Below are 17055 nucleotides of genomic sequence, written 5' to 3'. Positions count from 1 at the left end.
GGGCTCAGCTGCGGCCAACGTCTTCGGGTCCCCAGGAACCGGGCGGCCAGAGCTAGGCTGTGCGTCCTGGCCGTCTCTCCGCTACGGCGCAGTCACCTCTGACCACAGGGCTGTCGTGTCTCTCGTCTTTTTCCGAGCACCAGGCCCCGCGCAACGCTGGACGTTAGCGGGACTTTGGCCCGCAAGGCGTACCAGCGCGCGCCTGCCCCAAGGCCAGCGCAGCCCCCTCACGACCGAGGCAGGGGCGCCGGCGCCAGCCCTGCCTCCGCCCGGCCCCCGAAGCCGGGGACTCGCAGCCCCAGCCGCCCGGCCGTTGGGGGACCCTTCGCTGCCGGGACCCGAGGCCGGGGACAGGCGAGACCCGCGGCGCCCCCGCCCGCCCAGGGGCTCCCCACAGCGGGGCGGGCAGCGCGCGGACAGGCCAGGCCGGCGCCGCCCACCGCAGCACGAGCCGAGCCGAGCCGAGCCGAGCCCCGCCCCGCCCCCGCGGGGGTCAGCGCGAGCGCGGCCCCGGCTCCCCCGCTCCCCTCCCCCCGCCTTATGTAACGGGCGGCCGCCGCCATTGGCCGGCGGGGGCGGGCCGCGCGCCGGCAGGGCAGGGCAGCGCGGGCGCCGGGGCGGGGCCGCGCATGCGCAGTGGCGGCGCCCCGTCCCTCCTCCTCCTCCTCCTCCTCCTCCTCCTCTCGGGCAGGCGGCGGCGGCTGCTGCGGGGCGCGCGGAGCCTTCTCCACCCGCTGGCCAGGCCGCCCAGGCCGGACTCCAGGCCGGGTGAGCGGCGGCGCCGGCCCCTCGCGCGGCGGGGCGGCCACGCCGGCTGCGGCGCGGGCGGGGCGGGGCGGGGGTCGCGGCGCGTGTGGGGGAGCGGGCCCGGCCGTGGCGCGGCGGAGCAGGCCCGCCCCGGGAGGAAGGGGGCGGCCCGGCCTGGCAGCGAGGCGCGCTCCGCTCCCGGCCTGCCGCGGGCCGCCTCCCCGCGGCTGGGGCTCCGCGCTGGGGCCCGCTTCCTTCCTCGGCCCCTTCCCGCGGGGCACGTGGTGGGGCTGGCCGGGCTGCGGCCGCCCCCCCGCCCTGCGAGGCCCTCCTGGGGGGCCGCGGCCTCCCCCTGCCCCTTCGCGCCTTAGGCTGGGCCCAGGCTGGGGGCTGCCCTTGCAGGGGTGCCGGGCGAAGGGCGAGCTTGCTGCTCCTCCGGCCCAAGCCCTTCGCCGCCTGGCCGGGGAAGCCAGGGTGCCGCGAGCTGCTGTTTGTTTCTGGAAGTGACAGTGGAAGCAGCTGTCGGTGTCCAGTTTTAGGACTTGAAACTCTCTGCTCAGGTTCTGGTTACTTACAAGGAAATGACCCAGTGTGAGGCATTAACGTACTGCAGGCTTCAGCCTCGCTGCCCTGTAATGCCCGTGCTGTTGCCATTATCATTTGGCAGCAAATTTTTCTGTGGTGTTAGGCTTCCTCTGTGCTCACGCATTTTTATTTCAAAACAGCAGGCCTGTTTGCTGGACTCTGGGAGGGTGTGCCCGATAAGGAAAACAACACTTATCTGTGTTGTGCAACTGAAATACAGATTTAGCCTCATGGATGAACTCATCATTCTTTTAAACGAACTTTAGGATTACTTTTGTCACTTTCTTAGTATACTGATAGTCCAAATAATCTTGATTTTCCAAGTAATTGAGTATTCACTCTGTGTTGCCACTGTATTAGTGTAATTTGCAGTATTTAAACTCCTGGATTTTTGGTCTCGGGCATCATACAGAGGTTGCTATTTTTAAGCAGATGTTTTTGTTCATGTTTTCTTGTTTGTCTTAACTGAAACCAGAAGTTGCCAAATACATACAAGCTCAGTGTGGTTGGCTGTTGCAAAGTACTACTTAACAAGCTCTTATCGAAGGACTAAAATACAAAGTAATATGCAAACACTTTATGAAAATAATTATTTTTTTATTACATCTGAGTATTTTCTATCAGGAACTCCTTGACTTCTGGAGGATTACTGTAATGCTGGTAGAATAGAAACAAAATAAAACCTACAGTTCATTCTAGTGTTTGCAAAGCTATTGGCAATATCTCTTCTTCTTTTTTTTTTTTTTTTTAAATGGGAATTCAGTGTTCTCATTGAGCCATGCTGTACGTAAACAGTGTGAGGCCCTGGGTGGGATGTTTCGGAAGAACTGTAGCATACAGTGAAACATAGACTGGTATTTTTAGTCTTACTAACATTCAGTGCTGTATCTTATGGAAACTGTCGAATGCCACATGTATTTCTGTATGCTTGTTAATAGAATTTGTGTTTTCTTGTGTTCAGTTTTGTTAGCCAGGTGGACTTCTAAATTCTCCTTCGGAGAAACTGGTGGGGGAAGAGGAAGGAACGCTGAAGATGTAGTCTGATACTTCTGCAAAGGGTTACATGGTGGTGTTAAATACCATGAAAGAACTGGACTGTGGCCTGAGAGGTGCCTCTCAATCCACAAGAGCTGGTTTGGGTCTTGGGACCGTCTTTTTGCTCAGCGTTAAGCACTGTGGTGCTACAGGTCCAGAAATTCTTGCAAGACTAGTAAATTTCCAGATGTAGTTGATGCGTCATAGAAACTTCATTTTCATAATGGTTGTAAGGGCTTTTCACGCATATTTACTGGAGGTCAGTCTTTGTTTGGATAGGCTGTTCTCCCTCTTGCAGTGGAAGGCCGTCTGTCCTTCTGGGAAGGACCGCATGACGGACCTGTTGTAGCCAGGCAGTGTGTGCCTCATGAGTACCAAACTTACAGCAAATGCCCAGGTTGCATAGAGGGGCAATGACCAACCAGCCAGCCTCCTGGGAACATTAGACTTTACCAGTTGTCCTGAAAATAACGCACTAGCTGTCCTGTGCTTGCATAGTAAGTCTTGTGCTTCTGTGAGAGCTGCACAACTGGATTGCGCGTGGGCCGTGAAGGACTGTGAGAAAGATAATAGCGGAAAGTGGGCTGCTGGGTTATATAACCATGCTCTGAAGCCTGCTCTGTTGGTGCGCCCAAATCCTGCCTGCTATCTGATCTGGGGGTGGGCTGCAAGCTGAATTGGGTGGCCTAGTGGGCTGCGTGCAGGTGGAGCATTGCTGTTGTAAACTACACTGTTTTGCTGCTCCCTGAGATGTGATCTTTTTTTTTTGTAGCTCATTTCTTCTTGTGGTGGACCTTCTAATGGCAGGTGGCAATAGTGTTTGCTTCTTTTATGCTGCTGTGTTGTATAGAGTAATGGCTTCTGATGGGGGCAATTTTACTTCTTTTTAAGAAGTATGTATGCATGTAAAATTGTCTGAAAATCAAGGAGGATGGCCACCTGTAAAAATAGCCTTGAATAAAGAGGGATGACCTATTGTTCTTGCCATTCCCAACTCCAAAGCAGATCACAAGCACATGCACCAGAAGACAGTAATACAGCTTGGGTAACACTTTGATTTGCCTTTCTTGGAATCTGTTTCTAGTTCCAGAAATAAAGGTTGAGTCTTAAGCTTTAAAAAAAAAGAACAGAAACTCTAAACTTTACTGTACCTGTAGAAATAGAGAATAAGTTTCTCTTAACTATAAAGTAAACATTAATTGTTCTGACTATTGAAAACACTTCTCAAAAGTAGACTTTGCAGCTTTGTAGAGGAAGAAACCTTAGAATGGACTAAATTCTTGTGCTTATTTTAAGAAAGATACTAAAACCAGAGAGTCTTTACATAGTAAAGAGCTTGAACAGATGTCTGTTGTGTATGAATTATGGGAGTTGTAGGCCTTAGGGACAGAGCACATGACTGCTTTATGCTCATGATTATGGCTTCTGAGTCAGCCAGCAGCAGTACTTCTCACATTTGTAGACTAAATGTCTTCTTTTTGTTTGTAGATATGGCTCGCGGACAGCAGAAGATTCAGTCGCAGCAGAAAAATGCCAAAAAGCAAGCTGAGCAAAAAAAGAAACAAGGACATGATCAGAAGGCTGCAGCCAAGGCTGCCTTGATATATACCTGCACTGTCTGTAGGGTAAGAGGAACTGAAGACAAAAATATTATCGTAGGCAGGTCTGTCTTCCAGCCTAGAGCAGAAATTTTAGAAGTTTATATAGTGGAAACTAAAATACTTCTTAAGTATTTATGGCTGTCTTTATGGCTGTCTAGCTTGTTGCTATAAGCATTTGCATCTGTTATGTGACTTGCTTACATATTACTCAGCTGTACTCAGAATTGAGATATGAGAAAATCTGAGAAGTCATGTACAGATCTGTTTTGGGTAGTTATCTTGCTTTTTGAATTGCAGGGGTCTGCACGTGCTGTTAGTATGACATTTAAAATGTACAAAGTGTGAAATCACTTCCTGTTTGATCTCCAAATGGAAACATTTTTTCTTGTGGTGGAATTGGCCTGTCTTAGAATCACTGGTTATTGATGTTAATGTAGAGAGGAAAAATGGTGGTGCCAAAAGCTTTAGAGTAAGTTTGATACACAGTAACTTCTACTAGAATAAATGACAAGAGGACAGAAATACGAGCACTAATCAGATTATACTTTCCTTCTGACTGGTTTTCCTGAATGTGCTTGTTTTGGAGCTAAAGGATAAACTTACCATTTCCACTTAAATGGTCAGTCCCAGAATAGATTTGTCACTTTGAATGTCTTCAGTAAGATTCCAAATTAAGGGCTGCTCGCTTAAGTACTTGTAACCAGCTCCTCTTCTTGTGAAATCAGGCTCTAGCAGCAATCACTTTGGGCAGTTGATGCCTGCAACTGTGTAGTAGCAACAATCTGAGATAGCTTGTGCCAAGTAGAGAATCAGTCTATGCCACATACTCTTTGGCCTATTGATAAACAAAAGAAATAGCTTTGGTAAAGATTTGATTCTGGAAAGGATAAACATTTATCTTTTAGGTATTGAAAAAGAAAATGGTAGGGAGGTAGGTTTTCCACCAAACTGGCATGTGAAGTGTAAGATCTGCAGGGAGGTTTCTAGCAAGAATAATACCATTGATGAACATGCCAAAACAGTGTGATACTAGTGCTTAAAAACACCTCTCTGAAAATCTGAGGTTAAATATTCTCTCTTAATCTGCAGCTAAACTAATGGTACTTCTGTCACTAGAGCAGTGTCATTGAGGAGACAATTTGCTTCAGGAAAAAGAAAAAAGATGGCGGGGGAACAGGTTTTGCAGTATCATTTAGCTCTTGTACTGTGCATAAAGTTAAATGTCTCTCTTTAATCAGACACAAATGCCGGATCCCAAGACCTTCAAACAGCACTTTGAAAGCAAGCATCCTAAGACTCCACTTCCTCCAGAATTGGCTGATGTTCAGGCGTAAAGTTGTCTACAGGTCATTACCTTAATTTTTAAATTATTATCTGAGGTTTATTATGAATCAGTTTTTCTTACCACCACCAACTGGGACTTAAAACTTGCTTTGTTTCCTTTAATATGAAAATTAACTGTAGGTTAAGGTTATATTCCTGAACTGTTACACAGGAGAGATGCAAGCTAATACTTACATAGGTGAAATGGCTGTGGTGTTCCACTGTGCGTGGAGGTTGTTTTAAAAGGGATTAATGTTATTTCAAACGGTCATCGTTAGAGTTGTAGGAATACTTTATTATTTAGTTCTTGCTTTGAAATGTTAGTTTTGCTTTGAACAAAATATGTATAATAAATACAATCTGTTGCTACAAAACATGTAATGGAAATAGTTGTTTACTATATTTCCAACAATTGAGCCTTTTTCTTCCTGAAGCTATGCAAGTGAATGCAGATTTTTCTGCATTCAAATATAAAACTTAACCTCTGCATTAACTATAGAAGAGATTTCCCAATAGCCAGTTGTTAGGCTTTAACTGAAAGTGGTTATAATAAAAGGCTGAAATGAGGTAAAAAGCAGTATTAAGGTATTTCATTCATGTAAAGGTAAACAGCATTGTGTGACAGTTCAGCTTAACTGAGTTATTCTTGTTTTTTATAGGTGAAATCATGGCACCTATTGACTCTTCTACTGTCAGACCTTACATAACAAACCTGCAGCTGCTTTTCTAAAACTGTTGATCAGCAAAAATGAAGGGGCTACAGAAACATTCATATTTTTATGCTGTTCCCTCTTGGGCTTCATGCAAAGACAATTCTGTGTAAATGTACAGTTGTGCCCTATTTGGAAATCCTGAAAAATCAGTCCATACTTGTTATAAAAAAATTTTTTACAATTGTAATTATATTGATGTTCATATTGTGTAAAATAACTCATTTAATAAAGTAGTACTTTGATTTTACAATATCACAGATTAAATCCTTGTAGAAGTTCTGTTTCAACTTTCTGCATTATCTGCCTTATAATAAAGACAAAGTGGAATTTTCCCCATCCTGCCAAAACATGAGCAGTATCATTCCACTGAAAGTAATGTACATTACAGTAAATTAATCTTAAGTGAAGAGGGAAGCTGCTCAGATTTACTGTTCAGTGTGCTGCCTGCTTGAGCCCAGCACTAGTGGTCAAGTTGTTGGCTCAAGGCGCAGCAGACTCCCTAGAAGCTGCGTGAGAATCGTGAGACTTCCTTCTAAATTTTTGTCCTGTGTATTGGAGTCTAATACTGCAAGCCATTTCGAATGGGATTCCTTTACTGTAGGGGATCATGTTCCTTGAAGTCATGCACTGGAGAGACTCTGGTTATGCTTGTTATCCTTTATATTTGGTAGATGGCTGAGGAAGCTGAGAGGTGGCAGGATTGAATGCTTCTGGGTATGCTGGCTTGAAAAACGCTCACAAATATTAGGTTAAAGCAACTCTGCTCTTAGTTGAAAAACTGATTTGAAAAGATTTTTTTAATGATAATTTGAGCAGTCAACCACACATGTTCTCCCTCAAATGCATCTGGTTATTTCAGTAGCAGCTCTTCAAGAAATACGTAAAATAGCCAGCCATTAATAACCTTTCTTCACAACCAGCTTAAAATAAGCCTGTTGGGAAAGAGCCAAACTAAAATAATATGGCTACTTTAAGAAATCGGATGTGATTAAAGTTGCATTGACAAGAAAAAGCTGGATAGTAACTCCCTGGCCAAGAACATTAGAGCAGCTAAGCATAATTACCCTTAAAGTGTTCTGGGCTCAGTTCTAATCCCAGATGTACAGCACAGAAGTAGTGGAGAAACATCTGAATTGTGCTAGAAGGTCTGCTATACAAAATCCTATCTTTGGCATTTGGAGGGGGCTTATTTAAGAGCTTTAGGTTTGACCTTGCAGTAAGAAGCAATACTAGAATTGCTGTGATTTACTGAGGTTACAACGGATGTAAAAATTCTGGCAGTCCAAGTAACCTTTGCTATGCAGCAGGACTGTACATCTGACCTTCAAATGGCTTCCTAAAATCTAGGACCATAGTCTCAAAGACTCATTCACTTAAAAGAATGCACTTGGTATTTTATTATATAAAGTCAAAGCCTTTGTCTTCGTCCACTCATTTGCTCTTTATTGAACTACTTCTGTGAGACTAGCTTCCTGTCCTCTTTGCTGCGACAGTATCTCTGTAAATACTTACTTTGGCATAAAGTTTCTCTGTATTATAGTCACTCCAGGATAACCTGTATACCACTTAACTTTTATAGATAATGTTGTTCTTCTCTGAGAGTAATCCACTACTGCACTTGTACATCTGACATCAGAATGTAACGCTTCATTTATTTTTCTTTAATGTTATCAATACATATATCCTGACCAACTGGCTCTCACAAGGCAAGAAATCTGCTCTCGACCTTTGTGCTGTATGGGGGAGAGGTACTTAAGTGTTCTGATGCTGTAGTTTGTCTAAAAATACGCTGAGTGCAAATGGATAAAGATGTTTCTTGCACTGATTGGTATTTGGTAATCTGGTTTTACTTTGGAAAATGTTCTGGGATGTATCCCTATAGCTTGGTCCTGAGGTGAAGTATATGTTCTATTCCTTCAATTCAGATTGTGTAGCATTAAATAAAAAGATTTTGTTTCATAAACAATCTGTCTTGATGACCACGGAAGAGCTGGAAAGCTGCATCGCTAGTGGAATGGTTAACTTCAGATAGAGTTGTATTTTCAAAACTTTAATGATGTTCAAGTTGAAAATACCTGATGAAATTATGGGGGTTTTATGTATTAGAAGGCAAGGGTGGTCCTCAGTTCAATAAGATGCCTAGCTGCAGTAGCTGCAATCTCAATTACAGAAATAAATGAAAGCTCTGACTGAATTGTTACAAAGGCTTTATAAATATAGGGGGAATGCTATACTAAATGCGGGATTTGTCCTGATTTAGAATATCTGCAATACTCCTTGTACCTAAAAGGTCAGAGGAAGGAGTAAGAGTTCTCCATCATCTCTTCCTGATCTGAAGGATGGCACCCTGTTACCTGGCTAAAGACACAGTTGTGCATTGTAATGTGTCTGATTAAAGAGAATTAAAAACCTAAAATGTAAAATGTCATATTTCCTGCCTGCTTTTAAAAACAAGTATTATTGCACTTACAAAATTAAATTTCCTGGCTGTGGACAGTCCTGGAGCTTGGAGCTGTCTAACTTTACAAGGAAGGAAAATAGGCATGGAAAGTTTCCCGTGCCCCCTTGAGAAAGATTCATCTTTGTGCAGGGACAGCATTTAGGTGAAGGGTTCTTATGTTGTCAGTATGGGCATCAGCTGTCACGGGTACTTGTGGAGCAACTTTAAAAAGTGATTTGGGATTTTCAGAAGCCCACATCTCTTCTGGGAATCTCTTTAAATGGCATCTGAAATAGCATTTTAAGCAGGGCTTAAAATGTTTTGAAAAAAGTTTCACTTTAGATCCCAGAGTAAAACTTAGCATCTTGGGGACTACTGAGTAATCAAGAACAAATTTTGCAATTTGTGTTACTCAGGCTTACCTGGGCTAGTTTCTGTACCTCTGCTGTACCTATCTCTAAGGATTTCTGGTTTCTTGCTATCAAAAAGCTGTGTGAAAAATCTGAAATAGAAGTTGAAGACAGTTGCTATGTAGCCTTAAGGAAATAGCTGGCTTTATGCAGTGCTCCTGAAACGACCCTGGAGACTATCCCTTTTGGTTATTTGCTGTTGAGCTGAAAACACTTCAGCTCAAGTAAAGCTAATGACCAGGGGCTGTTTGCAAACCACATAGTAACGAAGGAATTTGTAGCATTCTGTAAACGATATTGAACTGTTTTCCCATCTTGGTAAGAAGGGCTAATAGATGGAATTTCTGTTATCATCAAATACTGATAGGCTTGAGGTCTGTTTTGTTACCCATTTTCACAGAAACAAGTTGGGAAGTATTTGGCTTTACTAGAAGCGTGGTCTTCCCGAGGTCTGACCAGTAAACTTGATTAGTCTACAGAATCCTTAAACAAAGTAAAGGTCAGCTTGTATTTCTGTCTACTCAGCCCCATTCTGTTGTGTATAATTTGGGGGCCTTTGATTTACCTATTCAGAACCTTACAGGTTTTGCAGTGGACTTTGAATTCAGCCCCAAAACTCAGCTTTGGACTGGTATTCATTGTGTGATTTTCCATGTTGTGTAGCATCATCGGCGATGTTGCTCTAGTCCAGGCAGTGGGAGGGTGTAAAGTTGTGTCTGGAATTTTACTGTCTGTTTTGGAAATTATTTGTAAATTTTTTAATGCATTGTCTATTGTGTTACGGTTTTTATATAGATTAGGCACAATAGAGACTCACTGAGGGAGTTGTGTTATCTTGGTAGCTTTCAAAAAAAGGTCGAATAGGTTGGGTGTATATTTTACAATTCTCTTACGTGGCTTTTAGCATTGGGGTTTCTGGGAAAGGAGGAATCTGTAGTTGTCCCAACACTGTTATCCAACAGGAACCTGTTCAAGCAGTGTCTCAAGTTCTTCAGGAAGCATGGCACAGCTTTCCTCTGAACAATACCATCCATTGCATATATAAAGTTAAGGTCCCTACAGCACTTTGATGGCACGGCAAACATACTTGCGTGTTCCCTGTTCATAGCTGTTACAAAATCGCAAACAGTGTGCAAAACATTACCAAATGCCGGAGATCTTTCAGAGAAGTAAGGACTAAGGGAAACCTCAGTTACCTAGTGCATCTCCTTCCTCTGAGATCGGATCAAATCTGCCAAGACTGTAACTAACAAGTGTTTCTCTAACTCTTAAAAGCTTCCAGCGAAAGGGATCCTATGACCTTGTAAGCAGCGCGTACTGCTGTTGAACCATACAACTGGAGAGTTATCACAGCAAGAGTTTATCCCTGCAAATTAATTCAATTACTTATTGTTCTTACTGGCAATAGATGTGATGAATAGTGCTATCGTTTGAACATTGCCATCGTGTTCTCCTTCTAGTCTTCTCTTTTAAGTAAACCCAGTTAATTGAATCACTCTTCATAGGTCACGTCTTCTACATCTAGCGATTGTTGGTGCTCTTCTCTGGATCCTCTCCAGTTTGACTGTGCTCTTAAATCGTATGGTCCAAAATGTGACCCAAAGTGCTGGCTGAGGCTAGTGCAGAGTAGCTGGAACAATTAACTTCTGGCACTTGCATACATTAGTACTATTAATGCACACTGGAATCATATTTGCCTTTTTGCAACAGCATCACGTTGACTTGCATTCAGTTCCTGGTCTGCAAACATCCCAGATCCATTTCGGTACCGCTAATAATGTCCATTTTGTGCCTATGTATTTAGTGTCTGCATACCTGCCTCTAATGGATCTCAGACCAAATTTATCAAGACACCAGCATTCTAGACCTGTCTCCTATGCTGTTTACAGTTCATCCAAGTATGGTATCATGGGGAAGTCTTGCAGATGTCCTCTTTACTCTATAGCATGAGTTGTTCATGAACACACTGAATGGGATGGATCCCAGGCAAAGCCCTGCAGGACCCTGCTCGAGTATCTTCCCAGGTTCCCAGTAAGCCTTTGGTAGTTGCTCTTTGAGAGCATTTTGTACTGCTGTGATTCTCCTTATGGTCGGTAGGGATTGGAGCCCCATATTTCACCTGTGAGGACTTCACAGAATGACAATGTCAAAGGCTTTTACAGCAACAGGGAGATTTGGGATCCCATGTGCCTGTGGCCACCAGGCCAGTTTTCACGAAGAAGGAAATGGATGGTAGGGGGGTACGGCATACTTTGTTCCCGACAAATCCACGTTGGCTGGCTGTTGCTGGGTTACTTTTCCATAAGCATTTACAAATAGGATTTTATAAAAATTATTCTACCCTTTTTCCAGGTTTAGGTTGACTGACAGAGTCCCCTGTTTCTTTTTAAATTCCTTGTGCTTGTCCCACTGCTCTCTTCGACTCTTTTCTGTGCTCTCTGAGTTCTCAAAGAGCACACTCATGGTCCACACTGGCGTGGCTGATTGCTGGAGCATCCCAGGATAAGAGTAATGAGCTATTGCCAACTTGAATACCATCTAAGTCCTCTGAATACTTCAACTTACTCTTTCGACTTCTTAACGTGCTTTGTTTAACTTTTGACTGAAGTCAAAAGTGCTGTTTATTACTTATTTGTAAATCTTATCTTTCATTTTCTTTCCTTCCTCATCAAGTAACATACCTATACTTAACTTTATCTTTCCCTAGATTTTTTATATGCTTTGTATCTGCCTTTTAGAACCTCAGCTGTTTTTTTGACTCAGCTAATGAAGGTGTTACTTCTGTTGACTTTTGAGCCATCTAAACCCCAGTCACCTGCCCGTCTCTCAGATCCACACTAACTCTTACATTTACAACACACTGGACAACCGCTGAGGCCAGCTCTTTGAGAAAACTTTTTAGGTTTTTGTTGGTTTTTTTTTTGCACAGTTTGCCCACCGTGAAGCTATCAGAAGCTAGATACACTCCGTCCTGGTCAGTTCATGGTCCCAAACGTGTCAGAGCTGCAGACTTTCTCATTAAAGTTTGAGCTGTGCTAAGTATTTACTTACCCACACGTTGGCAGTGTGAGAAAGACACTACAGACCGGGCTGGCCTGATCAATCTCCTGCATGTGCAATAGCTGTTATGCTGTATGTCAAACTATATAGCACTAATTGGAGTAAATGCTTGAGTGACTTTTCACCAGACATCACTCTGATCATTGCTTCCTCTGGTTTTCAAGACTGTCGCTAAGCTTTAATCATTGCTGTCTGTTCTTTTCCATATGGATGCCGACGCCATCCAGCTCCTTGCGGGAGTATATGGTGTCTGTCTCCCTTACCTTTTGTTTATCGATAGCAGGGCAATACCCAAGCCGCCTTTGTGTCTTACACGGTGCTTTGCAAAATGAAAGTATGCCTGGAAAACACATGCATTTTAATTGCATACATACTCCCAGGCCAACCGGATGGGCCTTAATTTTTAGCTTCTTATTCTTGATGTGCCTTCAAGTTCCGGTAGCCATTACCTGCTAATGGTTTTAACTGTCTTTTGGTATACATTTTTCTTTAGCTGTAAATGGTCACTGCATATTTTGCAATAAAATGGTTGCTTTATTTGGAATTATTTGTGGATCTTCTGAAAAGTGAAAACTGAGTATTTATTTCCAACCAAAATAATAATTGAAGAATGGTATCTGAAGAAAAAAAAAAAGTCTAAAATGTTTGTATATGTCCTGCCTGGTATTCAGAATTATTCTTATGGTCAGTACTCGCTTTCTGTTACAGTAATGCTTAATGCAATGGCACTTTCTGTTGTTGAAGGAGATACAATTCAGATTTCATATCACAGCAGGCTGTGTGCAGTATGAGAACTGACCAGAATAGTCTCTGTGCAACGGAGCTCCTTTTTCTCTCCACTCAGAAACAGAGGGAAAAATAATTTACATTTGTGACTAGATTTCACTTGCTGTATTTTGTATTTAGAAAGTAAATTTAGATTGTTTGTGATTTTAGAAAAAATTGCTTAACCCTTAGATACATTTTCTAAAGGGCACTTACTGCTGCTATTAGCTCTTACCAGATCAAGTCTAAAAGAGAGTATTTTTCTTAATGAGGTCTAAGAAATACTGTTTATTAAGGACCATGTTAAGAAAGGTTAAGAAATAGTACACAGCTGCTTTTTGCTGCAGTAAATAATTCAAAGAATTTGCTATTCTTTGAATAGCTGTTACGCAGCTGAAAGAATGCGACACTGTTTGGATCATAACTGCCACTAGCAAATGAGGACAACTTTTCAGCTTCTGGACTGCTTTCTAAACAGACAAAGCATGCCTGTATTTTTCTCAAGTAATAATTGAATTCTACATCACTGAAGTCAGTAGGAACTTAATTTTGTCATTTGCTAAATACTCATATGCATGTGCAGAAAGCTGCTAGCTTGAACACCTTTGTAAAATCTATAAATCACGTATGTGGCTAGAATCAGTTTAACTGACCTCTATCAGAAGACAATTTCTGCATGTCTAGGAGATGCACTAGTCTGTCCTAGAAAACATATATATATATAGTGCTGTACCAAAACAGACTTCACAAACTGTAGTTGATAACGTCGTAAGATGGTTTTGGACTACAGTCACTCTCAATCCTCAAAATTTCTCCTGCTATTTTATCATAAGGCTTTTAATTGGAAATGCTGGGTGGGCAATATGGCTCTGTGGACCTCACAGACGCCCCACGGACAGAGATTTGGAAACCACTCTCTTAGACACTTCTGAAATTAATTGTCTCGCTCGCTTGCTCTCTGGCTCCAGGCATTTTCTCAGGACCCAAACATCTCTGTGCCACCCTCCCTTCCCAGTTGGGGTGGGTGAATGGGTAGGAGCGCAATCATGTAACAATAAAATTGTCCAGTGCAAAACTACTATCTGCTAATACTGCCTTGATTGCACCATCTATCTTTAGTTGGTGGTGGCCAGGCTTCATCTCTCACTCCTATGAAGGGATGGAAGCAACCTGGCATTTGCAGAGGTGCTTTCTGGGGCTGCTACTCCCAGACGCCAGCCTGCTTTCCTCTCGAAATGGGGCTCGTAGAGCCACACAAGTGATATAACTTCTCATTGTCTAGCTGGCCCTAGGCCCAAACTTCTAAAGCCCTTGGCTGAAGGCAGCCAAATTTGCAGAAAGGGAGGTATCTTAAAGGCAATCCTGTTGCTGGAAGCTTTGTGAAAACAGGCAGCTGGGTAGAGGAAAGGCTCTCTGTGTCGTTATGGGGGAGGGTGGTGGGTTAGAGCTGCAAAATAACCCCCTGCGATGCTGGACACCAAAGAAACACTCGAGAAATGCCCAAACCACAAGACAAATTTCCATCAGTGCTTGTATTTCTTTAGTCGGGAAAGAGAATTCAGGCTAAAGCACCTGATGCCGAGTGCCTGCACCAGACTTGCTCCGTGTCAGGGCTTTGGCCGTGGCTCTGTGGGCAGCAGAGCTGTTTTTAGCGTTTGCTGCCCAGGACGAGGTGGTCCTTCTTCTGCCTCCCTCTTCCCTTCCCTGCTCCCAGCTGTGCGCCCCAGCATCACCCACGTCGGGTGCTTGTCGGGCACTTTCATGAGCTCAGTCAACCCAGCAGCCCGACAGAAAACGAGCCCTTTGACTTTTGCCGGGCAAGTGAGCGAAGTCGGCCCCTGGAAGAGTCTGACAAACCGTGGTGCCCGTGATGGGGAGCTTGCGGCTGGGAGCAGGGAAGTGGCAGGGAGTCTGTATTTCTGTACGAGATCAGCAAAGACAAACAGCTTCCCCTTGATAGCTGCCCTGTGTGAGGGAAGGAGGAGAGGGAGAGGTGGGATCCCAATTAGAGACTGTAAAAACAATTCACTCTGCATTTGCTTACATGAAATGTTTGCTTTTGAGCACTTGAAGCTGGCTCAGAATTGATTGATTGCTAATGATGGTGAAGGTCCATTCAGAGGCAATAAACTAACAATGTCTGGAAGAGATTGTGCTTTATATGGCACCCGTGACAGATATTTTGCAAGTACCAACACACCATCCCTCTAACTAATGCGGTAATGAATGTGCTAAGTCCTTGGCTGACTTTTTTCCTCTTCCACGCCTCCTTGTTGTGGGTATGTCTATACCAGACCTCCACATGCTGCATTGATACCCAGATACTCATCTGACCACGTACTTGAACAGGCTTGTATATAATTGGTGTCCCAGGAAGGGAAAAATTGGATGGAAACTTAAACAAAGCTGATGCTGAGAGTTTGTTGTCAGCAGGGATGTTTATGAGCTGTTTTTGACCAGAATTTGACTCCAGCAGATCACATGCTGTAGAGCTGGCAGGGAGAGAAAGGAAGTCCTTCCACTTCCAGGGAGCTCCACAGGAGGAAATGAACGGGAAAGCTCAATGAAGCAGTCACCGTTCAAGAGGAGACTAGAACAGAGCAACGGGAACGTTAAAAAGTGCCACCAAAAAAACAAAGGTCGGCCACGAACGCAACAGCCAAAAAGAGTGCTGCTTCCCAGAATTTCTTTGCAAATGGCTCTGGCTCTCAGGCAGGTATAAGCGCTACCAAGAGCTCGTTGGCTTAGTTGCTAAAACTGATTACGAGAAAGTATTGAAATGTTATTCCTGCTGAAGGTTAGTTGTCCAGCTTCTTAAAACAAGTAAAGCTGTTACTGTCCCCCTGGAGAGTGAATGGAAGCGGATTATAATGAAACAGATGGTGTAGAATTTAACTTAAAATCAAGATTCTTCATTATTGAGACTGGTCTGTCTCAAGCCACGCTTCAGGCAAATTGGTATGCAGAGACATTAAACAAATAATCCCAATGGTTACCCTTGGTTCAATTTCTTAGTTACCAAACTTCAGAGTGCTAGACATATCTCTTATTTTTGAGATAGGCATCTCTTGTTTTTCCTAAACTATCGTAAACCCCACCTATTTTAAGAGGTGGATCCCAATCTATGAATTCATATTCTGTAGAAACAGCCCTTCTTTTCATTTAGGAAGGTATATCAAAACCAGCATTATTATTTATATTCTTTTTGTCTTCCAATGGCTACCATTTTCTAGTCTTTCCATTCTTATGGCAGATTTTTCCTCATCCCCATTTCCAGCCAGCTTTCTAGGAGAGCTGTGTAAGTCTTTCCTATTCAAAAACATGAGTCAGCTACCATTTTTACTCCCAATAACTCCTCAATTTGCCTCGTTACTGTGGAATAAATCTCAGCCCCCTCTCTCTGACATTTCCATGTGAAAGTCTAGCCAAAAGCTGTAGCTCCACACTGCTGACAGAAAACTCTTACCTTCTGCCCACAGCTCTTCACCCCCTACTCCTTTCTCCATTGCTGCCACTATCTTGTCTTTCCCTTTGGGTTGTACGTGAGCCCTTGGCTTGGTTTGGGTCTCCATCTAGATCCCCTCCTCCAAGTTAGGAGTGTTGCTGATTCTTATGAATGCTTATTTCCAGGTCTTTAGCATCTCCTCTGTGCAGCATCCCTTCCTCTAGTGTACAGCCTTCACATACGCTGTCTGGCCCTGATCATCGCTTAGAGAATGGCCATCCAGAGAGTTGCCCAGAAGTTCGTTCTCCTCATCTGTTGCCTTCCCATGTTCGCCTCCTCTTTGTACCATCCTCACTCTCTCTAGACCTCACCGCCTTCCTTCAAGCCCCTGCTTTACCAGGATATGTCCCAGAAGCCAGTAGCCGCTGCCAGGCTGCTCCTGCTGTCCTCCCGGTTACTGTCCTCGCTATTTCCTAGCACGTCCCCATCTGCCCAGACGCCACTGCTGCCTTTGCAGCATCCACCGGTGGGCTCTCAAACAGCACCTGGCACAGCTGGCTCCTGCTCCATGGCCAGGACTCGTGGGCACTTCCCAAACGCACACTGGTCACAGCCACACCGTCCTTTTTCTCAGGTCACGTTGACAAGCCTTTCCCTGCAGAAGAGCTGTCTTGCTGTGACAGAAGTTGTCACAGCTGCTAGAGGCTGAAACAACTCTTTCTCTGCCTCTCTTTTCTTCACCGGATAAACAGTTCGTGGGCAGCTGAGGGGCTCTCCTGCTCCTTCTTCGACCAGTTAATCATTTACTCTGCAAGGTCTTTGCTTTTCAGACTATATATATTTTCAATTAGGATTTACTGCCTTGGCCCTTGCCACCCAAATTCATGCAAAGGCATCTTTTTAAGACCACATTTCTCTCTGCCATGCCTCC

At 44.0% G+C, this 17055-nt stretch overlaps 1 protein-coding gene across 1 annotated transcript; it reads left to right on the top strand.

The window, feature by feature from the left end:
* The first annotated feature begins 598 nt into the window (after positions 1–598).
* On the top strand, positions 599–6315 carry ZNF706 (zinc finger protein 706). The gene is made up of 4 exons (XM_075495063.1): positions 599–768; positions 3856–3992; positions 5207–5314; positions 5951–6315. The coding sequence occupies exons 1-3, from the start codon at positions 630–632 to the stop codon at positions 5300–5302; spliced, it is 372 nt and encodes a 123-aa protein (XP_075351178.1). The 5' UTR covers positions 599–629; the 3' UTR covers positions 5303–5314; positions 5951–6315.
* Positions 6316–17055: the final 10740 nt, after the last annotated feature.

This window comes from Mycteria americana, chromosome 2, assembly GCF_035582795.1.
Source record: "Mycteria americana isolate JAX WOST 10 ecotype Jacksonville Zoo and Gardens chromosome 2, USCA_MyAme_1.0, whole genome shotgun sequence".
Taxonomy (NCBI): Eukaryota; Metazoa; Chordata; class Aves; order Ciconiiformes; family Ciconiidae; genus Mycteria; species Mycteria americana.
This window is presented reverse-complemented; position numbering and strand designations above follow the sequence as displayed.